The sequence below is a fragment of the Globicephala melas genome, chromosome X (genome assembly GCF_963455315.2).
Source record: "Globicephala melas chromosome X, mGloMel1.2, whole genome shotgun sequence".
NCBI classification, from domain to species: domain Eukaryota; kingdom Metazoa; phylum Chordata; class Mammalia; order Artiodactyla; family Delphinidae; genus Globicephala; species Globicephala melas.
Window position 1 is genome coordinate 64,533,033 of NC_083335.1, and position 24,255 is coordinate 64,557,287.

The 24,255-nt window shown below is 36.1% G+C and overlaps 1 protein-coding gene across 6 annotated transcripts in view; it reads left to right on the plus strand.

Moving 5' to 3' along the window:
* Positions 1-24,003, plus strand: part of ATRX (ATRX chromatin remodeler) — a 249,016-nt gene extending 225,013 nt beyond the window's left edge. For all 6 annotated transcript variants that reach the window (XM_030849631.2, XM_030849624.2, XM_030849626.2 and 3 more), the window contains 5 exons: positions 16,646-16,795; positions 17,638-17,763; positions 18,504-18,599; positions 19,112-19,240; positions 20,270-24,003. In XM_030849631.2, coding sequence (XP_030705491.1) covers positions 16,646-16,795; positions 17,638-17,763; positions 18,504-18,599; positions 19,112-19,240; positions 20,270-20,548 — 780 coding nt within the window. In that variant the 3' untranslated portion in view covers positions 20,549-24,003. The remainder of the gene's footprint in view (positions 1-16,645; positions 16,796-17,637; positions 17,764-18,503; positions 18,600-19,111; positions 19,241-20,269) is intronic.
* The last annotated feature ends 252 nt before the right edge of the window (positions 24,004-24,255 follow it).

Here is a 24,255-nt window from a genome sequence, read left to right on the forward strand (position 1 = left end):
TACATGACTCTTCTTGAATTATGGTTTTATCAGGGTATAATGCCCAATAGTGGGATTGCTGGGTCATATGGTAGTTCTATTTTGTTTTTTTAAGGAACCTCCATACTATTCTCCATAGTGGCTGTATCAATTTACATTCCCACCAACAGTGCAAGAGGGTTCCCTTTTCTCCACACCCTCTCCAGCATTTATTGTTTGTAGATCTTTTTGATGATGGCCATTCTGACTGGTGTGAGGTGATACCTCATTGTAGTTTTGATTTGCATTTCTCTAATGATTAGTGATGTTGAGCATCCTTTCATGTGCTTTTTGGCAATCTGTAAATCTTCTTTGGAGAAATGTCTATTTTGGCCTTCTGCCCATTTTTGGATTGGGTTAGTTGTTTTTTTCGTATTGAGCTGCATGAGCTGCTTGTAAATTTTGGAGATTAGTCGTTTGTCAGTTGCTTCGTTTGCAAATATTTTCTCCCATTCAGCGGGTTGTCTTTTTGTCTTGTTTATGGTTTCCTTTGCTGTGCAAAAGCTTTTAAGTTCTTAAAGTCCCATTTGTTTATTTTTGTTTTGTTTACATTTCTCTAGGAGATGGTTCAAAAAGGATCTTGCTGTGATATATGTTATAGAATGTTCTGCCTATATTTACCTCTAAGACTTTTATAGTGTCTTGAATTACATTTAGGTATTTAATCCATTTTGAGTTTATTTTTGTGTATGGTGTTGGGGAATGTTCTAATTTCATTCTTTTCCATGCAGCTGTCCAGTTTTCCTAGCACCACTTATTGAAGAGGCTGTCTTTCTCCACTGTATATCCTTGCCTCCTTTCTCATAGATTAGTTGACCATAGGTGCATGGGTTTATCTCTGGGCTTTCTATCCTGTTCCATTGATCTATCTTTCTGTTTTTGTGCCAGTACCATACTGTCGTGATTACTGTAGCTTTCTAGTATAGTCTGTAGTCAGGGAGCCTGATTCCTCCAGCTCCGTTTTTCTTTCTCAAGATCGCTTTCACTATTTGGGGTTTTTTGTGTTTCCATACAAATTGTGAAAATTTTGTTCTAGTTCTGTGAAAAATGCCAGTGGTAGTTTGATAGGGATTGCATTGAATCTGTAGACTGCTTTGGGTAGTAGAGTCATTTTCACAATGTTGATTCTTCCAGTCCACGAACATGGTATATCTCTCCATTTGTTTGTATCATCTTTAATTTCTTTCATCAGTGTCTTATAGTTTTCTGCATACAGGTCTTTTTTCTCCTTAGGTAAATTTATTCCTAGGTTTTTTATTCTTTTTATTGCAGTGGTATATGGGAGTGTTTCCTTAATTTCTCTTTCAGATTTTTCATCATTAGTGTATAGGAATGCAGGAGATTTTTGTGCATTAATTTTGTGTCCTGCTACTTTACCAGATTCATTGATTAGCTCTAGTAGTTTTCTGGTAGAGTCTTTAGGTTTTTCTATGTACAGTATCATGTCATCTGCAAACAGTGACAGCTTTACTTCTTCTTTTCCAATTAGGATTCCTTTTATTTCTTTTTCTTCTCTAATTGCCATGGCTAAAACTTCCAGAACTGTGTTGAATAATAGTGGTGAGAGTGGGCAACCTTGTCTTATTCCTGATCTTAGTGGAAATGTTTCAGTTTTTCACCATTGAGGACGATGTTGGCTGTGGGTTTGTCATATATGGCCTTTATTATGTTGAGGTAAGTTCCCTCTATGCCTACTTTCTGGAGAGTTTTTATCATAAATGGGTGTTGAATATTTTTGAAAGCTTTTTCTGCATCTATTGAGATGATCATATGGTTTTTATCCTTCAATTTGTTGATATGGTGTATCACAATGATTGATTTGTGTATATTGAAGAATCCTTGCACTTAGGGGTTAAACCCCACTTGATCATGGTGTATGATCCTTTTAATGTGCTGTTGGATTCTGTTTGCTAGTATTTTGTTGAGGATTTTTGCATCTATGTTCATCAGTGATATTGGCCTGTAGTTTTCTTTCTTTGTGACATCTTTGTCTGGTTTTGGTATCAGGGTGATGGTGGCCTCTGCAAATGAGTTTGGGACTGCTCCTCCCTCTGCTATATTTTGGAAGAGTTTGAGAAGGATAGGTGTTAGCTCTAAATGTTTGGTAGAATTCACCCGTGAAGCCATCTGGTCCTGGGCTTTTGTTTGTTGGAAGATTTTTAATCACAGTCTCAATTTCAGTGCTTGTGATTGGTCTGTTTATATTTTCTATTTCTTCCTAGTTCAGTCTTGGAAAGTTGTGCTTTTCTAAGAATTTGTCCATTTCTTCCCAGTTGTCCATTTTATTGACATATAGTTGCTTGTAGTAATCTCTCTTTATCCTTTGTTATTTCTGCAGCGTCTGTTGTGACTTCTCCTTTTTCATTTCTAATTCTAATGATTTGAGTCTTCTCCCTTTTTTTCTTGATGAATCTGTCTAATGGTTTGTCAATTTTGTTTATCTTCTCAAAGAACCAGCTTTTAGTTTTATTGATCTTTGCTGTTGTTTCCTTCATTTATTTTAAGTTTATTTGTGATCTGACTTTATAATTTCCTTCCTTCTGCTAACTTTGGGGTTTTTTTTGTTCTTCTTTCTGTAATTGCTTTAGGTGTAAGCTTAGGTTGTTTGTTTGAGCTGTTTCTTGTTTATTGAGGTAGGATTGTATTGCTATAAATTTCCCTCTTAGAACTTTTGCTGCATCCCATAGGTTTTGGGTCGTCATGTTTTCATTGTCATTTGTTTCTAGGTATTTTTTAATTTCCTCTTTGATTTCTTCAGTGATCTCTTGGTTATTAAGTAGTGTATTGTTTAGCCTGAATGTGTTTGTATTTTTTACAGATTTTTTCATGTAATTGATATCTAGGCTCATAGCATTGTGGTTGAAAAAGATACTTGATACGATTTCAATTTTCTTAACTTTACCAAGACTTGATTTGTGACCCAAGATATGATATATCCTGGAGAATGTTCCATGCGCACTTGAGAAGAAAGTGTATTCTTTTGTTTTTGGATGGAATATCCTCTAAATATTAGTTAAGTCCATTTTGTTTAATGTATCATTTAAAGCTTTTTATCCTTGTTTATTTTCATTTTGGATGATCTGTCCATTGGTGAAAGTGGGGTGCTAAAGTCCCCTACTATGGTTGTGTTACTGTCGATTTCCCCTTTTATGGCTGTTAGCATTTGCCTTATGTATTGAGGTGATCCAATGTTGGGTGCATAAATATTTACAATTGTTACATCTTCTTCTTGGATTGATCCCTTGATCATTATGTAGTGTCCGTCTTTGTCTTTTGTAGTAGTCTTTATTTTAAAGTCTATTTTGTCTCATATGAGAATTGCTACTCCAGCTTTCTTTTGATTTCCATTTGCATGGAATATCTTTTTCCATCCCCTCACTTTCAGTCTTTATGTGTCCCTAGGTCTGAAGTGGGTCTCTTGTAGACAGCATGTATACCGGTCTTTTTTTGTATCCATTCAGCCAGTCTGTGTCTTTTGGTTGGAGCATTTAATCCATTTACATTTAAACTGTTTATCAGTATGTATGTTCCTGTTCCCATTTTCTTAATTGTTTTGGGTTTGTTATTGTAGGTCTTTTCCTCCTCTTGTGTTTCCTGCCTAGAGAAGTTCCTTTAGCATTTGTTGTAAAGCTGCTTTGGTGGTGCTGTACTGTCCTAGCTTTTGCTTGTCTGTAAAGATTTTAATTTCTCAGTCGAGTCTGAATGAGATCCTTGCTGGGTAGAGTAATCTTGTAGATTTTTTCCTTTCATTATTTTAAATATGCCTTGCTCCCTTCTGGCTTGCAGAGTTTCTGCTGAAAGATCAGCTGTTAACCTTATGGGCATTCCCTTGTGTGTTATTTGTTGTTTTTCGTTTGCTCCTTTTAATGTTTTTCTTTGTATTTAATTTTTGATAGTTTGATTAATATCTGTCTTGGCGTGTTTCTTCTTGGATTTATCCTGTATGGGACTGCCTGCACTTCCTGGACTTGATTGACTATTTCTTTTCCCTTATTAGGGAAGTTTTCAACTATAATCTCTTGAAATATTTTCTCAGTCACTTTCTTTTTCTCTTCTTCTTCTGGGACCCCTATAATTTGAATGCTGGTGTGTTTAATATTGTCCCAGAGGTCTCTGAGACTGTCTCAATTCTTTTCATCCCTTTTTCTTTATTCTGCTCTGCAGTAGTTATTTCCACTGTTTTATCTTCCACGTCACTTATCCATTCTTCTGCCTCAGTTATTCTGCTGTTGATTCCTTTAGAGTTTTTAAATTTCATTTATTGTGTTGTTCATCAGTGTTTGTTTGCTCTTTAGTTCTTCTAGTTCCTTGTTAAACATTTCTTGTATTTTCTCCATTCTATTTCCAAGAGTTTGGATCATCTTTACTACCATTACTCTGAATTGTTTTTCAGGTAGACTCCTTGTTTCCTCTTAATTTGTTTGGTGTGGTGGGTTTTTACCTTGCTTCTTCATCTTCTGTGTGTTTCTCTGTTATCTCATTTTTCTTAACTCACTGTGTTTGGGGTCTCCTTTTCACAGGCTGCAAGTTCATAGTTCCCGTTGTTTTTGGTGTCTGCCCCCTGTAGCTAAGGTTGGTTCAGTGGGTTCTGTAGGCTTCCTGGTGGAGGGGACTGGTGCCTGTGTTCCAGTGGATGAGGCTGGATCTTGTCTTTCTGGTGGGCGGGACCACATCCAGTGGTGTATTTTGTGGTGTCTGTGACCTTATTATGATTTTAGGCAGCCTCTCTGCTAATGGGTGGGGTTGTGTTCCTGTCTTGCTAGTTGTTTGGCATAGGGTGCCCAGCACTGTACCTTGTTGGTTTTTGAGTGAAGCTGGGTCTTAGCATTGAGATGGAGATCTCTGGGAGAGCTTTTGCCATTTCATATTACGTGGAGATGGGAGGTCTCTGGTGGACCAGTGTCCTGAACTCGGCTCTTACACTTCAGAGGCACAGGCCTGACACCCCTCCAGAGCACCAAGACCCTGTCAGCCGCATGGCTTAGAGGAAAAGGGAGAAAGAAAGAAAGGGAGAAAGAAATAATCAAATAAAAAGAAATAAAGTTATTAAAATAAAAAATTATTAAAAATTTTTAAAAAGTAATTAAAAATAAGAAAAGAGAAAGAAAGAAGAGAGCAACCAAACCAAAAAACAAATCCACCAATGCTAACAAGTGCTAAAAACTTTACTAAAAAAAAAAACAAACGGACAGACAATACCCTCAGACAAATGGTAAAAGCAAAGCTGTACAGACAAAATCACACAAAGAAGCATACACATACTCAGAAATAGAGCAAAAGGAAAATAATATATATATCTTTGGGGAAGTCTGAGGTCTTCTGCCAGTGTTCAGTAGGTGTTCTGTAGGAGTTGTTCCACATGTAGATGTATTTCTGATGTATTTGTGTGGAGGAAGGTGATCTCCACATCTTACTCCTCCACCATCTTAAAGGTCTCCTCCTCATTATTTTATATGACAGTGTTTCAGCCGTCTGTTTTTTTTAGTTGTAATTATTTTAGGCTGCATTGGGTCTTCATTGCTGTGCGTGGGCTTCTCCAGCTGCGGCAAGCGGGGGCTACTCTTTGTTTCGCTGCGCAGGCTTCTCGTTGCTGTGGCTTCTTTTGTTGCAGAGCATGGGCTCTAGGCGCACGAGCTTCAGTAGTTTCAGCACGTGGGCTTCAGTAGTTGTGGCGCATGGGCTCAGTCGTTGTGGCACATGGGCTTAGTTGCTCTACGGCATGTTGGATCTTCCCAGACCAGGGATTGAGCCCGTGTCCCCTGCATTGGCAGGCAGATTCTTAACCATCGCGCCACCAGGGAAGTCCCAGCTTAGCATTTTAAAAAATCTGTAAAGGGCTTCTCTGGTGGCGCAGTGGTTGAGAGTCCGCCTGCCGATGCAGGGGACATGGGTTAGTGCCCCAGTCCGGGAAGATCCCACATGCCATGGAGCGGCTGGGCCCGTGAGCCATGGCCGCTGAGGCTGCACGTCCGGAGTGTGTGCTCTGCAATGGGAGAGGCCACAGCAGTGAGAGGCCCACGTACCGCAAAAAAAAAAAAAAAAAAAAAAAATCTGTAAAAAGGTGACTTGGATTCAGACTCCAGCTTAAGAAAACTGTTTTGATATGCTAAAATAGAGAGCTAACTTGGGCTAAAAAGGGTATGGACCCATCTTTTAGACTTTGGTCTGTCCCAGAATTCTGCCACATAGTCTTCTGTTGTCTGTTTCCCTTATCATAAAGACAGTATGTTTATTTTTGTTTGTTTGTTTTGCGGTACGCGGGCCTCTCACTGCTGTGGCCTCTCCCGTTGCAGAGCACAGGCTCCGGATGCACAGGCTCAGTGGCCATGGCTCACGGGCCCAGCCGCTCCGCGGCACATGGGATCTTCCCGGACCGGGGCACGAACCCTTGTCCCCTGCATCGGCAGGCGGACTCTCAACCACTGCGCCACCAGGGAAGCCCCTATTATCTCTTTTTATCCTTACAGTGGTCCTATTAGTTACAGGTGGTATTACCCCTTTGTAGTAAGGGAATTGGTTCTGAGAGATTACCCAATTATTAAAGAGCAAAGTTAGAATTCCAAAAAAGGTTTCTCAGAAAACTAAAAATAGTACTACTATATGACACAGCAATTCTACTTCTGGGTGTATATCTGAAAGAAATGAAAATGTTAATTCAAAAAAGTATGTGCACCCCAATGTTCATAGCAGCATTACTTACAATAGCCAAGATATGGAAGCAACCTAAGTGTCCTTCAACAGATGAAAGGATAAAGGAGATGTGGTAACATATGCACAATGGAAAACTACTCAGCCATAAAAAAAAGAATGAAATTTTGCCATTTGCAACAACGTGGATGGACTTGGGTATTACGCTTATTGAAATAAGTCAGCCAGAGAAAGACAAATACTGTATGATGTCACTTATATGTGGAATCTAAAAAATACAACAAACTAGTGAATATAACAAAAAAGAAACAGACTCACTGATATACAGAACCAACTAGTGGTTACCAGTGGGGAGAGGGAAGTGGGGAGGAGCAAGATAAGGGTAGGGGATTAAGAGGTACAGACTACTATGTATAAAATAAAAAAGCTACAAGGATGTATTGTATAGCACAGAGAATATAGCCAATATTTTATAATAAGTAAAAGTGGAGTATAACCTTTAAAAATTGTGAATCGCTATGTTGCACACTTGAAACTTATATTGTATATCAGCCATACCTCAATTAAATATAATAAGATAAAAATTCTTTAAAAGAGAGAACGGGGAAAAAGTCAAACAAGGCACTTTATCTTTACATAGACAAAATTTTTTACTAATTTTACTGCTCTTTGTGCTTCAATCTCTCGTAAAATATTGGGTGGGCCAAAAGGTTCGTTCAGTGTTTTCCATAAGATGGCTCTAGTAGTGCTTAGTTGTCTTTAACTTCATTTGAAACAATTTTGTTAGATTGTATAGTGACAGCTGTCATATCAGCTCACATTTAAAGAAAACTTTTCAAAATTGGTGAATTTTTGTGTAGCCATTTTTTTGTTTTGTTTTAACTAATTTATTTATTTTTAAAATTTTATTTGTTTTGGGCTGTGTTGGCTCTTCGCTGCTGCGTGCGGGCTTTCTCTAGCTGTGGCAAGCCGGGGCTCCTCTTCATTGCAGTGGGCAGGCTTCTCATTGCAGTGGCTTCTCTTGTTGCAGAGCATGGGCTCTAGGCACGTGGGCTTCAGTAGTTGCGGCACGCGGACCCTAGAGCATGCAGACTTCAGTAGTTGTGGCGTGCGGGCTCAGTGTTTGTGGCTCGCAGGCTCTAGAGTGCAGGCTCAGTAGTTGTGGTGCACGAGCTTAGTTGCTCCACGGCATGTGGGATCTTCCCGGACCAGGGCTCGAACCCATGTCCCTTGCATTGGCAGGTGGATTCTTAGCCACTGTGCCACCAGGGAAGTCCCTGTGTAGCCATTTTAATATTGAAGATGGAAGGAAAAAAGCAACATTTTCAGCATATTATGCTTTATTATTTCAAGAAAGGTAAAAACGCAACTGAAACGCAAAAAAGATTTGTGTAGTGTATGGAGAAGATGCTGTGAGTGATCGAACATGTCAGAAGTGGTTTGTGAAATTTCGTGCTGGAGATTTCTCACTGGACAATGCTCCACGGTCGAGTAGACTAGTTGAAGTTGATAGTGATCAAATTGAGACCTTAATTGAGAACAATCAGTGTTATACCATACGGAAGATAGCTGACATACTCAAAATGTCCAAATCAAGCGTTGAAAATCTTTGCACCAGCTTGGTTATGTTAATCGCTTTGATGTTTGTGTTCTACATAAGTTAAGTGAAAAAGACTTTCTTCACCATATTTTTGTGTGCGATTCTCTACTTAAACATAACGAAAACGTTCCATTTCGAAAACAAATTGTGATGAGCGATGAAAAGTAAATACCGTACAATAATGTGGAATGGAAGAGATCATGGGGCAAGCAAAATGAACCACCACCAACCACACCAAAGACCCGTCTTCATCCAGAGAAGGTAATGTTGTGTATATGGTGGAATTGGAAGGGAGTCCTCTATTATGAGCTCCTTCTGGCAAACCAAACGATTCATTCCAACAAGTACTGCTCCCAGTTAGACCAACTGAAAACAGCACTTGATGAAAAGCGTCTGGAGTTAGTCAACAGAAAACGCGTTATCTTCTATCAGGATAACGCAAAACAGCATGTTTTTTTGATGACCAGGCAAAAACTGTTACAACTTGGCTGGGAAGTTCTGATTCACCTGCTGTATTCACCAGACATTGCACCTTCGGATTTCCATTTATTTCAGTCTTTACAAAATTCTTTCAATTCTTTACAAAAAAAAGAATTCTTTACAAAAAAATTTCAATTCCCTGGAAGACTGTAAAAGGCACGTGGAACAGTTCTTTGCTCAAAAGACAGAAAGTTTTGGGAAGATGGAATTATGAAGTTGCCTGAAAAATGGCAGAAGGTAGTGGAACAAAACGGTGACTATGTTGTTCAATAAAGTTCTTGTTGAAAATGAAAAATATGTCTTTTATTTTTACTTAAAAACCGAAGGGGGCTTTCTTGGTGGCGCAGTGGTTGAGGATCCGCCTGCCGATGCAGAGGACACGGGTTCGTGCCCTGGTCCGGGAAGATCCCACATGCTGCAGAGTGGCTGGGCCCGTGAGCCATGGCCGCTGAGCCTGCGCGTCTGGAGCCTGTGCTCCGCAACGGGAGAGGCCACAACAGTGAGAGGCCTGCGTACCGCAAAAAAAAAAAAAAAAAAAAAAAAAAAAACGAAGGAACTTTTTGGTCAACCCAACAAATTGATCTTCACATATATAAATTGCTTTGGCTTACCATGCTTTCATTTAGGTAATGAGAGGTATCCTATGAGCATCAGCTAAATTTTTTTTAAATATGTACATTCTCAGGACAAGTAATAACTTATTGGTCCTTCTATAATTATGATGGCCATATATCTAGAATTTTCTAGGACAATTCTGATATCAGATAATTTGTCCTGTCAAATTTGTTTCATGAATTTTTCAATAGGAAGACTTGGTTAAGGTGTAAAAACTACTCTCTCTGTATGGGAATACATTGTTTTTTAAAGTGAGGGTCTGCTTTAGACCTTTAGAAAAGGTGTTGAAAGTAAGAGTAAGTGGTAAATTAACACCTAGTAGAGTCTTTTCTTGGTCCCAGTTAGCTGTCCAAGAGAAGAAAATATTTTGGTGAAGAAAGTGATTAAATGCTGTTAGATGTTACTGGTAGATGGATCGGATCAGGTCTGAGAAGTGACCATTAGATTTAGCAATGCAGAGGTCATTGGTAAACCAGGCACTTTGCTAAATACTTCCTGTGTAATAGTTAGTCTCCATAGTAATCCTGTGAAGTAGATACTTATTAGGCCCATTTTGCAGACCAGGAAACTTAGATCCAGAGAGATAACTTGCTCAAGGACATAGGGCTAATAAGTGTTAGAGCTAGGATTTAAACCCAGTAAGACTCTAGATCTGCACTGCCCAGTACAAAAGCCACTAGCTACATGTGGCTATTTACATTTAAATAAATTAAAGTTTTAGTTCATCAATCACACTAGTCACATTTCAAGTGCTCAGTAGGTACCATATTGGATAGTGCAGACTCAGAACGTTTCCATCATTGCCCAGAGTACTGTTGGAGCAGTACTCTAGAGCCTGTGATTTTAACCACTGTGATTTTTATATATATATATATATATATATATATTCTTTCATTTAAATTCTGCCAGTAAACTTTCCTCTGAAAATCAAAAGACTGGTACAGGTCTTCTTTTGTTATCAAATCAGTTGATTCCCACAAAATTATACTGATGTTTATATTTCATGCAGTCTGGTCATACATAAAATTGTTGTCAAGAGAAACATGGTAAGCATGGCTATATGTCCTTTCAGTTTTTTCCATTTTCATTTAGGGGAGTTCAGAGGACATAACTAATATGTTGAAGTGACAGTGATTCTGAATTAGTATAGGTACTTGAGTGCCACAGTATCTGTGTATTAATATCCTAAAGTGTATAACTGAGGTTGGCTGGTTCAAATGTGTCTTGTAAAACTTCCAGGAGTAGGGACAGTGGGAAATTGAAGCTGTGATGCTTTTAGGGGAATTAAGTAGGTGAATGTCTCACTTCTGTCTCTTCAATTACTAATGTTTTCATGACTGAGCTTTTTACATCAAATTTATTACTTTGGACCCTTCAAGGAATATAAATTGTGGGAGAGATTTGGTCAATATAAGAATCATTAGATGGCCTTATTTATGTCATTTTTAAAACCATTTTATATTTTAATGTTTTCTTTCTCTTTTTTATCAATCATACTTTTTTTAAAAACATTCATTTATTTATTTACTTTATTACTTATTTGGCTGCACCAGGTCGGGTCTTAGTTGCGGCATATGGGATCTTTAGTTGCAGCATGCGGACTCCTAGTTGCAGCATGTAGGATCTAGTTCCTTGACCAGGAATCAAACCCAGGCCCCCTGCATTGGGAGCGCGGAGTCTTAGCCACTGGACCACCAGGGAAGTCCCTGATGTTTTCTTTCTTTAAATGTAATTTGAACTGCTAAATAACTGCTTTCCCTCTTATTTTCATATATTTTTTAGAGCACACCTATGGTTGAGTTAGAGGATGTAACAGTGTTAATAAATTAAAGAGATGATGTGAACTCCAGATTGTATAGCATAAGAATTGAGTTAAATTCAGGCTCTACTTGGAAAGCTGCAACCTCTAGAAAGTTACTACAGTCACATAAAATGCAGAATGACACTCTTTACCTCGCAGTGAATGGCATATGTCATGTATAAGAATTGTAATGGATCACCAGTTTTTAAAGGTTAAATGCTAAATATAGTATCTAGTTCTTTAAATGTTAAATTGAGTATAAAACATTTTTATCAAAGGAGATTCTGGCTTTTACCCTCTACCAGTGTCAGTTTGGCAGGCCTGCCTTTTCTTTCCTTGAAAGTTACAAGTTCTGTAGTTGTCACTATCTTATTCATACCTACAATTTGAGAATCTGGATATATTTATCAATGCTCTTTGGCAAGGGTTATGTACTCTTGACCTAAAAATCTGATATGAGGTGGTATGTGAACTTCATTCAATAGCTCTCTACTTACTCATCAAATATGTTGCATTTTTTTCTTGTGTAGTTTGGGAAGAAAGAGGCTTTAAATTTGAAAATAGAAACTTTTTTGACCAGGAATATTGTTTATTTATTAAGAATCTAGACTTATTTAAGTAATAAAAGGAATTTTTTCATAGCTTTTTGAGTGGGTCCTGTGACACTTAAGTATTCTAGTGACATTTTATTTCCAGATATTATGAAACTCAAGTTCAAAGTGATGGCAAGCAAAATATTTTGAAACATGACAAATCCTTGCCCCCACCTCTAGGCAAAGTCTTGATTGTTTTTTAAAAATTTTATTTTCAAGGTTGAATTTCAGAATTAATGAAACGGAAATTTTTGTCAGCTTACCAAATACTTTAAACTTCTAAATAGATTAACTTAAACTTGTAGTTTATCATTAATTTTATTTTATTAATTGAACTAGTCATTTTGAAGCTCAAACTAATTTAGGTTGTTAGCTAGAATATAGACCATGCTTTTCCCAGCTTGTAAGCTTTTTCACTTATTTAAGGAAAAATAAAGTTTAGACAAAGAAAAGTAAAGGTACACATTTGGATGTAATTTAAACCTCATTTTGATGACTGTTGGCCTAGTGATTATAGATTCTGTTCCAGTATTGTTTTCAATAATAGTGTTACTATAGCAACTGATATAAATGCATGCTTCAAGGGGAAAAAACAAAAAACCTCTCCACGATTATATTGTATATTGGGATGAAATTTTTCTTTATTAACTTTTATAACTTGCTCTAGATTTTGCAAAACTTTTTCCCAAAGAAATATTCTGAAGATCTTGTTACAAATACTTTTTTGCCCTCTTAATCTCATCAAGTTTCTTGTATTGACAGTATGCTGCAATTAATTTAAATGGGAAAGATGTAGAAACAGTTTGTATCAGAAATCCTGTATCTTCTTTCTGTTATTTGTGTCTTACACAACACTCTGGAAGAAAGAAAGATTTCTGCTTTCATGCTTCTGAAATGTATAAATGAATCTTGTTCCTATAAAAGTCAGTTAACTTTTATGTAATGTCTTTTCTTTGTTAAAATGAAGATAGTGGTAAACATACTCGTCTGAGTCCTTGAGTATTGTCGGCATATTATTGTATGAACAAGTGGTTCATATAATAATACATTAAAATTTTTTAAATTAATTAATTTATTTTTGGCTGCATTGGGCCTTTGCTGCTGCGGCAGGCTTTTTTCTAGTTGCGGTGAGTGGAGGCTACTCTTCGTTGCAGTGCACGGGCTTCTTTTTGTGGTGGCTTCTCTTGTCGCGGAGCACAGGCTCTAGGCGCGTGGGCTTCAGTAGTTGTGGCTCATGGGCTCTAGAGCAGAGGCTCACGGGCTTAGTTGCTCCGTGGCATGTGGGATCTTCCCGGACCAGGGCTTGAACCTGTGTCCCCTGCATTGGCAGGCAGATTCTTAACCACTGTGCCACCAGGGAAGTCCCTAAAATTTATCCATTAACCTATTTCATTACAGATTTGGTAATAATTAAAAACTAGAAGTGGCATAAATGTCTTGATAAACTCTGAAGAGAATAATTAAATAGATGATAAAGTGTATCTATATAATGTTCACACCTTGCAGCCATTAAAAACAATGAAAGTTTGTATTTAATGTAAAATAATGTTCATGGAAAGATATTAAGGCAGAAAGGTAGGTTTTAAATATAGTACAATCCCATTTTTATGTGAAAATGTGTGCACACACGTGTGTTAAGTGTAAATGTGTGGCGGGATATACAACAAATGTTACCAGTAGTTATCTCTAGTTTTTATAATAGATATTAACATCGTTTCCATTAAAATTTTTAAAAATTCTTTGAAAAGAAGGGAGTGCTGTAGCCAGTAGTAGCAATATGATTGATTTTTTGGCTTGATGTTAGCAGGGAGGTAATGTTTTAGGAAAAGGGTCCAAATTTTTTTAATGATAAAAAGCTAAGTCACATGCACTTTTCCTCTGACTTGTTGACATTTTAGTTGACTGTGGGTCAAAATGAAAGTTATTGCATGGGCAGAAGCTGAACCTCTATCATAATCTGACCTTAAAATTAGGCAATCATGTTTGACTTGATAGCATAGATCTTAAATCTGGAATTGGTGGGGAGAAGATATTTAAAGGTTTTAGAATGGGATTTCCTGAAATGAATATCTCCTGAAGATGAAAATGGTAAAAATAGTTCATGTCAGGTTCAGGCTAAGCATGAACTGGCCTTTCACAAGTTTTTGTCTAAGAATTGTGTTTGTTTCAGTTTTTATATTTTCTTTTATTAAAAAATTAACACATACTTGTTTTTAAAAACTTCAGAAAGAACAAAGGTGTTAAAAAGAGAAAAAATAGACCTACTTAAGTTTTTCCTTCCCCTGGAATCCTTTAGGGAATTTTCTTTTTTTAAGAGAATAGATCTGGGAAATAGAGGGCACTATACCTCAAGAAAACAGTCATTCTTTACAGTGTGATAGAATAATCACTGGATAGGAGTCAGGAAATTTATCTTCTAGTCCCAGCTAGTCCTTAGCTCTGTGATTGGAAAAAGGTTACTTTGCCTCTCTGGACATCAGTTTCTACCAATTTCAAGATGATAAGTTTGGACTTTGAAATTACAGGATGCTAAGGACTAACTTGATAAAGCTCCCTGAAATCACAGTCACTTTTTAAAAGGGTGTATATGGGTGTGTTTGTGTGTATGTGTGTGCATGTATGCACACTGCATACATGCATTTCTGGAAAGGTTTTTCTCTAACCATAAAAAGTAGTTAATGTATGGATCGTGGTATTTATAATTGAGAAATAAACATTACACTTGATTGACATAGTGTTTATTTCCAAATAATTGGGTATTTCATTTATTCCTGCTATTCTTATCTCATCCTGTTACATATGTGATGGTAGACTATTTCATCCATGTTTAACTTATAGTCATAACTAGATTAAGTTATTATCCAGTATTACGGAGAAACCACACAGCTGAAAAATAAATTCAGTTCCTAGCACACAGTTCTCCTGGTCTTCCCCTTAGGTTGCTGTCTTAGAGAAATGAAGTGATTTTTGACTATGGTTAAGAACATCACCTATTGTTAGACAGAAGTAAAATTAGGGACTATCTATAGAACATTTCTACCTTGTAATTTATTTGGTATTTTGTAGAACAGCTAACTTTCCTAATTGTACTTGGCATGGTCACTTGCTAAAAATATTAGTCAATGTTATCTGGTTTTATTACATACCTCTCTCCTGAGTCATGCTTGGGGGGTAAGCATGGGAGACACACATCTAAGAAAGCATTATCTTTTAACAGAATTTAATTCAGACTGCCCTATCTCCCTGCCTGCCTGGTCAGTAACTCTGAACTTTGGAGATCTATCTAGTGATGATAAACCTGTTCTATATGTCATAGGCCAGAGAAGTCAGCTTTGATGGCAGACTTCTACACTGGTGCAGGAGAGAAATGTTTACTTAACATTTTAAAAGAATAAACTTATTAACATATATGTGTTCCACCAGTAGACTTTCTTGAGCCCTCTTGCTTGTATGGTCTTTTAATGTTTTCAACGAAAGAAATAGCACATGCCTTCAAAATGAGTTATAAAATCTCAATTACAGCTGTATGCATTAAGAAAATCAGTTCCTTTTCTTTCGTGAAATTATGAAGTGATTATTTATTGAGGTAGCAAGATAAAAAGTTTGTTAACATGATGCCAAATATCAGAATGTTTGGAATTGGTGTCAGCATTTGCTCTTGTACAGAAAAAAACTTAGGGCCTCATGAGCTGAATTTTTCATCTTGAGTTATTTAACAAACATTTGAGCCCCTACCCTGTGTTGGACGCTATACTCTAGGTATGGTTGAAGATGTAAAGACAAAATTCTTTTCATAGACAAAAGTCTATGCTAAACTTATGGAGGCATTAAGCATTATTAGATGCAGATTAAGTTTAAATTTAATGTGCTATATACCTCGCTGTACCTTCCTTTGGCCAGTCAAATATTATTTACGTTCTTTCACTAAGTTCACACTCAATTTAGAAAGTGTGTTCTAAGGAAACTTGCTGTTAGAAGCTATGGAAAATCCTTTTGTAAAGTGAATTAATTTGCCTTTTATATATCCAGGTTTTCATCTTTTATTTCTTAATAAACAACTTGTGAATATTTTAATTTTTTATTAGCAAGTAACATACCCATGGTTCACTTTAACCCCCTGCCCCCCAAATCTCCGTTTGTGTGTGTCTCTCTCATAATCATAATCACACAGAGCAGGAGTTTGGTGTTCTTACTGAGTATATAAATGATCCCAATTTTTAAGCTTTTAGTTTTTTTAACCTTAAAAGACTGGCTTAAGACATTATGACTTTTAAAAAAGACACTATGATAATAAATTGATAAACAGTGTATATCAGTTTAAATTTGAACCGTGTGTCCTTACAGTGTAATTTATATTTGACCTTCTTACAATTGAAATATAAGGATTGTATGTTCCAGTTAAACTGTTCTGTAGCTGTTTTGATTAATTTAAATTTAGTTTTTGTTAGTATAGTGGTTGGTAGCTGAAGTGATTATGAAAATAAAGTTGTTAAACATGTAAGAACAGGAGTAGCCATGATTTTTAGCACATTCATTCAGTGTTATCTCTGAGTTAAGCAGACTTCTGTTAGCATTTTTTTATCAACTCAGAACAAAGCACAAAACAAAATGCATATGAAAAAGTTAGAAAAAAGTTGGAGGAAAAAACCTTGAAAGATGAAAAGTAGTCATTAAAAAATTGAGCCCCTAAAACATGCTGTATAAACATAACATTCTTACGTAAGAGGCTGGTGTTGCATGTATTGTGAATGTTTTCTAGGTAATTTATCATAAATATCAGAAATATGTATAGCAGCCAGTTTCTAGCTTCCAGTCTAACAGTAGGCCAAAGAACTATGGCGATATGATCCAGAGGGAGAAAATAATTATTATTTCAACCCCTCTAAACAGGACACCATACTTGCAGAACTTCTTCAAATACATAAAGAACACATTGTAGGATATCATGAACATGATTCTCTTTTGGACCACAAAGAAGAAGAAGAGTTGACTGAAGAAGAAAGAAAAGCAGCTTGGGCTGAGTATGAAGCAGAGAAGAAGGTAGTTCATTTGAAATGCTTTTTTTTTATGTTAGTCATTTAAAAGAACAGTGGGGGAAGAAAAACGTCACATTTGGAACAGGTAGTAATGTAGTGAATCTTCAGGAACAGAGTCTCCAAGTAGGAGACTCTGTTTATGGGCTTTTCGGTACCTTTGGTGATAGAGTGGGAGGAGAGGAGAGAAGAAAATATTTTCCCCTTAAAGAGTAGTAACCTCATTTCTGATTAGCACTTGCTAAATTGAGAGATTAGTGGGAAGCTATATATTTAGCATCACTTAACTTCCATCAACACCCTCACAGTAGTAACAGACATATAGGAGCTTAGAGTTTGGAGGTAGGAGTAAATGTTGCTTTTAGCATGTGTACCATGAAATCTAAGTTTTGACTGATTATCAGAACACAGAAAGACTCCATTATTAGACATTAGTGTCAATCTCCAGCAGCAACTTTATTTAAAATAGTTCCACATCTGTTTTAAACACCACCCCCACTTGAGCAAAAATATGCCTGAGCATGTGGGAAACCTTATCCTAATGCCTGAATCCTTTTTAAACTCATTGTACCAAACTTCTTTAACGTTGTGATTTTAGTAGTCTCATCAGAATTCTCTGAGTTGCCCCATTCTGTGGGAATTATCAGAAAAAGAGTACACCTTTAGGGGTTAAAGCTTTCTATGTAAGAAGATCTTGGTTTCGGGTGAAAAGGGTGTTTTGTTTGTGTGTGAAAGAGTGTTAATAATTTCCTAGATCTGAGAATGTGGATTTTTTTCTAAACCAGTAGGTGATGTAGAATTTCAAGTTTTAAATCACAATGTGGAAAGTGCATATTTTTTTGTTTTTAGGGACTGACCATGCGTTTCAACATACCAACTGGGACCAATTTACCCCCTGTCAGTTTCAACTCTCAAACTCCTTATATTCCTTTCAATTTGGGAGCCCTGTCAGCAATGAGTAATCAACAGCTGGAGGTATGTTGTGAAGTACAAAAGTAGTTTAACTTGAATTAAAGGCAATTTCAAATGCCCTGTTGTTGAAGGTTCCCTATGCTGGAATATCACATTCTCCAAAAGATTACCTCTGAATAGACCAAGAAAGTTTTCTTTTATTTGTTGACCTTTTTGAACCAGCATAGTATAATAAAATGTGGTTTGTTCATAGCACAAGGGAATCAGGCCTTGAATTAATGTAGTTTGAATAATTTTAATTAAGGAACAATAGAGCAGCTGACTGGCTAGGGAAATAGCACTTTCTTCAGTTATAAAATATTTTGAATAAACAGGATAAATACACACATTGATTTATATTCTAATGCAGTGTAGATGCAACATTAAGTATACGATAATGCACAGTATTTTGAAATAAGTAATTGAAAACTAGAATCAGTTATGATTTAAATAAGAAGGACTAGGTTTTAATATACCAATAATTTAATAATTTAATCTGTGGTTTTCTTTTTAAAATGTGCTTATGGAGTCATTTAAATTATTAAAATATTGGTGCAATAGAACCCAAACTTTTATCTTCCTAACAAGACCCTCACTGATGAGTTTTACTCCATTTTATTGATGCTGAATTTTGCTGTTCTTTTCAATTATTTAAAGAGTTTTAAGACCAAGTGCTATAAATTGGCAAGAGAAAGGATCCCTATACTTTAAAACTATGCTGTCTTTTACATGCCCTTATAAAGTTATTTCTTGCATTCTTCTAGGACCTCATTAATCAGGGAAGAGAAAAAGTTGTGGAAGCAACAAACAGTGTGACAGCAGTGAGGATTCAGCCTCTTGAAGATATAATTTCAGCTGTAGTAAGTTAATTGGCAGTTGTTTATTCCAACTTGCAGTTTGTGTTCTCCCCCCTCCATTTGTTTTAATTTTTAATTGTTGTTTGACTCACTACTTCCATGGGGAAAAGAGCGTAATCCTTATAACGTGATTTGCAACAGTAAAATACTAATAAACTGGATAATAGTGCCAAGCTATATGTAATTCAGTTTTACCTGGATGTTGGCACAAAAGAGAAATGTAAAATCTAAGAATTTGGAAATCAGTTAATCATAGAAATGTGTGCATTGTTTACATAAATGTACTTTAATTACCAGTTGCATGAATTAAATCCAAATAGTTTTATTCCAGACATAGGTAACCTTTGTACAATAGTGGACAACTTAGTACCCGGCTTTTACATCATTGTCTTCTTTAGAAAAGAGTAAAGGAAAAGGAAAAAAAAAACTTAAAAAATCCTCAGTATCTTTAAGTACCTTAATTATTTTTTCTCAACTCTACTGCAATAAGGAGTAAATAGAAACTTTTCTTCTAGTGGAAGGAAAACATGAATCTCTCAGAGGCCCAGGTACAGGCGTTAGCATTAAGTAGACAAGCCAGCCAGGAGCTTGATGTTAAACGAAGAGAAGCAATCTACAATGACGTATTGACAAAACAACAGATGGTAAGAATTTGGACTATCTCTAGGTTATGTTTAATTTTCTTGAATTTATAATAATCGGTTTGTGTGACATCTGTGTCAATAACCATTCCCTCATATGGACGGATGGATGGTCATTGGTTATTCCCAGAGAAACTTTATCCAAAAACCTAGTAATGTCAAATAAAGGTAATGTCTTTTGTTGCAAAGGAGCAACAACTTCCCAAATGGGTCTCCTTGAAGTTTACATAGACTCTCTTTCCTATAATTTTATTTTTGTATATTCTGGACATCTAAAAAGGGATTTTTGCCAGACTTTTTACCACATTTACTATTTTAAAACAACTTCCACAAATATGTATACTTTTTAATATATTTAATTTGAGATAAAAAGTGGAGCTATAAATGATACATGACACAGGTTCCTACTAAATTATGTAATTCTTTAAAAGACTAGCATATTCCAGGATCCTTGATCATCTTTCCTAGCATGGTCTTTGCCAGCCATCTGCCTTGCACTGGGAAATTTCAACTCTTGACACCAGGGAATCAATTTCTGTGGCATGAATTTTACTTAGAAAGCACTGTAGAATTATGTGGTTTTAAATTATCTTAGGAAATTTGAGCCATTCCAAGTAGGAATTATTCCCACTGCAAGTGCCTTTTCCCTTGGGTGTTTGTCACTAAAACTGTTTGTCTGTCATCAGGTGAAATATTCAAAAGAATGACAAAGAAAGGAGACTTGACAAAAAAGTGCTGTAACTAATACTTGAGACTAATCACAGTGCAGGATGGGTTACTATGGCAACTAACCTAAATGCTGCTTGCACTACAATAGTCAAGTCATTAAGAGAATTTAGCCCTAAATGGTGTTACTAACCGGTTTCTACAGTAATGGTCCTGTGAATGCCATCAAATTAGTAATGGTGATAACAATAATGTGTTTCCCTTTTGGTATGGTACCCCCTTAACAAATTGATTTTAACTCAAAACTTGATACTGCCTCTTTGAGACAGGTCATGCACTTGTAACAGCTCTCTTTTCTCTCTTTAGTTAATCAGCTGTGTTCAGCGAATACTTATGAACCGAAGGCTCCAGCAGCAGTACAATCAGCAGCAACAGCAGCAAATGACTTATCAACAAGCAACACTGGGTCACCTCATGATGCCAAAGCCTCCAAATTTAATCATGAATCCTTCTAACTACCAGCAGATTGATATGAGAGGAATGTATCAGTCAGTGGCTGGTGGTATGCAGCCACCACCATTACAGCGTGCACCACCCCCAATGAGAAGCAAAAATCCGGGACCTTCCCAAGGGAAATCAATGTGATTTTGCACTAAAAGATTAAAAGATTGCTAAAATCATAGAAAGATCTTTTATTTTTTTAGGAATCAATGACTTAACAGAACTCAACTGTATAAATAGTTTGTTCCCCTTAAATGGCAATCTTCCATATTAGTTTTAAATTTTTTTAATAGGGCATACCATTTCTTCCTGACATTTGTCAGTGATGTTGCCTAGAATCTTCTTACACACACTGAGTACAGAAGATCTTTCAAATTGTTTTCAGTGAAAACAAGTCCTTCCATAACAGTAACAACTCCACAGATTTCCTCTCTAAATTTTTATGCCTGCTTTTAGCGACCATAAAATTGTCATAAATTAATGGATTTATGAAAGAATACAGATTTATATATTCATTCTTTACATATAAAAACACACAGCTGAGTTCTTAGAGTTGATTCCTCAAGTTACAAAATACTTTTGTATTAATCCATTTCTTGATTAAAGTGATTGAAATGGTTTTAATGTTCTTTTGACTGAAGTCTGAAACTAGGCTCCTACTTTATCGTGTCTGTGACTGAAAATTAGAAACTAAGGGTTATCTTTGACACAGAATTGTGTGCAATATTCTTAAATACTACTGCTCTAAAACTTGGAGGAGTCTTGCAGTTATCTTAGCATTGTATAAACAGCCTTAAGTACAGCTTAAGAAGAGAATTCCTTTTTCTTCTGTAGTCTTTCTGCCATTTTTTATTTTCAGTTATACGTGCTGAAATAATTACTGGTAAAATTTCAGGGTTGTGGATTATCTTCCACACAAGAATTTTCTCTCTCCTGGCACTAATATAAAGCACATCTCTTAACTGCTTGGTGTCAGTGCTAGTGCTTCATCCTGTTGCTGGCAGTGGGATGTGGACTAACAAAATCAAGTTCTAGCATTTTAGGAGGTTAAGGATGATGTTGTGGTTGTTAGCTTCACACCCTGTTTTATAAACAACATCAAAATGGCAGAACCATTGCTGACTTTAAGTTCACATGAGGAATGTGCTTTAAAACAATTCCCAGTACTGTCAGTATTGTGAAATAATTCCTCCTAAAGATAAGGTTCACTGGCTTCTATGCTCTTCTTTTCTCTCATCAGTATGTTCTTTTTACCCAACTACATTTTCTTACGTAAATTATGTTTCAAAGCTCGATTTTTTTTTTCAGTTTAGATCTGTGAGGCAATTTTCTGATCAAAATTAATTAATCTCTAATGCCCTTTTATGAGGTTTTACTAGAAAGTCATTACATTGTCATTTTTCTTAATCCAGGCCTGTAAAAATGACTTATAAGCTTATTCATGTACAATTTGGTTGCTTGAGTTTCTTAAAGAAAAAGATTGTTAGACTATGAGAGTCAACTCAACATGGCAAAACTATTTTTGAGATGGTGACGTAACATGTAGTGGAAATGGCCAACGAATTCCAAAAAAGAGAAAGCTGGGTGGAGGATTTGCTCTAGGTATCACTGGATTAGAATGAGGAATGAGTTTAACATTAGCTAAAACTGTTTTGAATTGTTACGATGATTAAGAGATTTCCACTTTGATCATGAAAAACTAGTGGTAAACATCCAAGAGTACTAAGTTTGTCATATAGAATTTTGAGGTTTGGTGGATCCACCCTCCACCTTCCCGTGGTGAGTTATCACTAACAAATTCCATGTATTTGGATATTATGCCAGCCATATAATCAAGTTCATTCAATTGGTGTGTGTGTGGGGGGGTGTTTTTACTTTAGAAGAAATGAAAGAGACAAGATTTATGAGATAAATATTTGAAGACAGTATACTTTGGCCAACTGTTATCAGTTGGTATTTCTACAAGTCCAGAATACTTTAAACCTGATTTACTAGACCTGTGAACTTTCATCATGGTCTGATTGCTTGCTCAAAGACATAGGTGTCAAAATTTTAGGCAACCTTCTAAACCTTTTTCATCATTAATGAAACTATGACTTAAAGGATAATACATAGAAGAATGATTTGGAAATAAGAAAGTTTGAGATAAAACTTGGACCACTTTGCATACTCTTCTTCACTTGACATTTTAGCTACATAATATGTACTTTGAGTATAACATCAAGCTTTAACAAATATTTAAAGACAAAATCACATCTATAAGATACTAAAAGGCTCATTTTTATATTTGTTTTAGATGTTTTAAATAGTTGCAATGGCTTAAAAAATGACGATTTAAAATGTTGCTTGTAATACAGTTTTGCCTGCTAAATTCTCCACATTTTGTAACCTGTTTTATTTCTTTGGGTGTAAAGCGTTTTTGCTTAGTATTGTGATATTGTATATGTTTTGTCCCAGTTGTATAGTAATGTTTCAGTCCATCATCCAGCTTTGGCTGCTGAAATCATACAGCTGTGAAGACTTGCCTTTGTTTCTGTTAGACTGCTTTTCAGTTCCGTATTGAGTATCTTAAGTACTGTAGAAAAGATGTCACTTCTTCCTTTAAGGCTGTTTTGTAATATATATAAGGACTGGAACTGTGTTTTTAAAGAAAAGCATTCAAGTATGACAATAATACTATCTGTGTTTTCACCATTCAAAGTGCTGTTTAGTAGTTGAAACTTAAACTATTTAATGTCATTTAATAAAGTGACCAAAATGTGTTGTGCTCTTTATTGCATTTTCACAGCTTTGAAAATCTGTGCACATATTGTTTCATAGAAAATGTATAGCTTTTTATGTGCTATTTAATGGTGGTTCTTTTGCACATTTAGTTATTTAATATTGGGAGGTGAAGAAGTTTGGTTTTTAAATCTGTTATATACTAAATTCTGTAAAAGGAGATCTCAAACCTCAAAAATAATTTACATCCCAGGAAGTCTATGTGTGTTTGTGTTAGTTTTGGTTGTCTGTGTGTAATCCAGTACCATTTCCTGCTTCCCAACTGCTGCGTCACTCATTTAAGTCAAGCAGAGCTACAGCTCCACACTTGATACAAAAGCTGCTTACTATCCCGGAGCAATAGCAGGTTGATGGAAACCTTGTTACGTGACCTCCAAAGAAGGTGAATATTTTGTAGTCTTCCCTTAGCTATGCCCATTCTCCCTCTAGTATCATAAAATCAGATACATATTTCTGTACCCTAAACAAAACTTTAAAGAATTAATTACATACCCCAGTAAAAATCGTTTCCTTTGAGGGTGGCATGTTGTGAGATATTTTAACAGTAAAATAGGTCATCCTTTTACGTGCTTATTTCACGAAAAATTATGTTCAGGTTATTCCCCACCTTAGTTCACCAGACTTAATCTCAAGTGACTTTTGGCTATCTCCAAATAAAATCTACCCTTAGAGATGAAAATTCTTCCACCGTTGATTTTTTTTCCAAAAGTATGTAATCTTTGCCAGTCTCAAAGGAGTGACCAGAAATGCTTTTTGTCTGTGCAACATTTTATATATGCTGTTATATGGAAGTGAATAAAAATTTAAAAGCCAAAATATATACTGTTTCTAAGCTCAATATCTGCCAGGTAACCAAACTGCCCACATCACTCATGTTGGATCTAATAAGGGAATGGCCTTTGCGGCCCCTAGTTTTACTCCCTAGAGTATGTACTACCATAAAATTTCTATACAATATATACTGCCACCCTCTCTTTGGAATAACCTTCCTGAAACCATTGTGCCTACTTGGCTGACTATGGAAATCACTCTTCCTCCCCCCACTCTAGGGATCTGTCTTTCTGATAGTG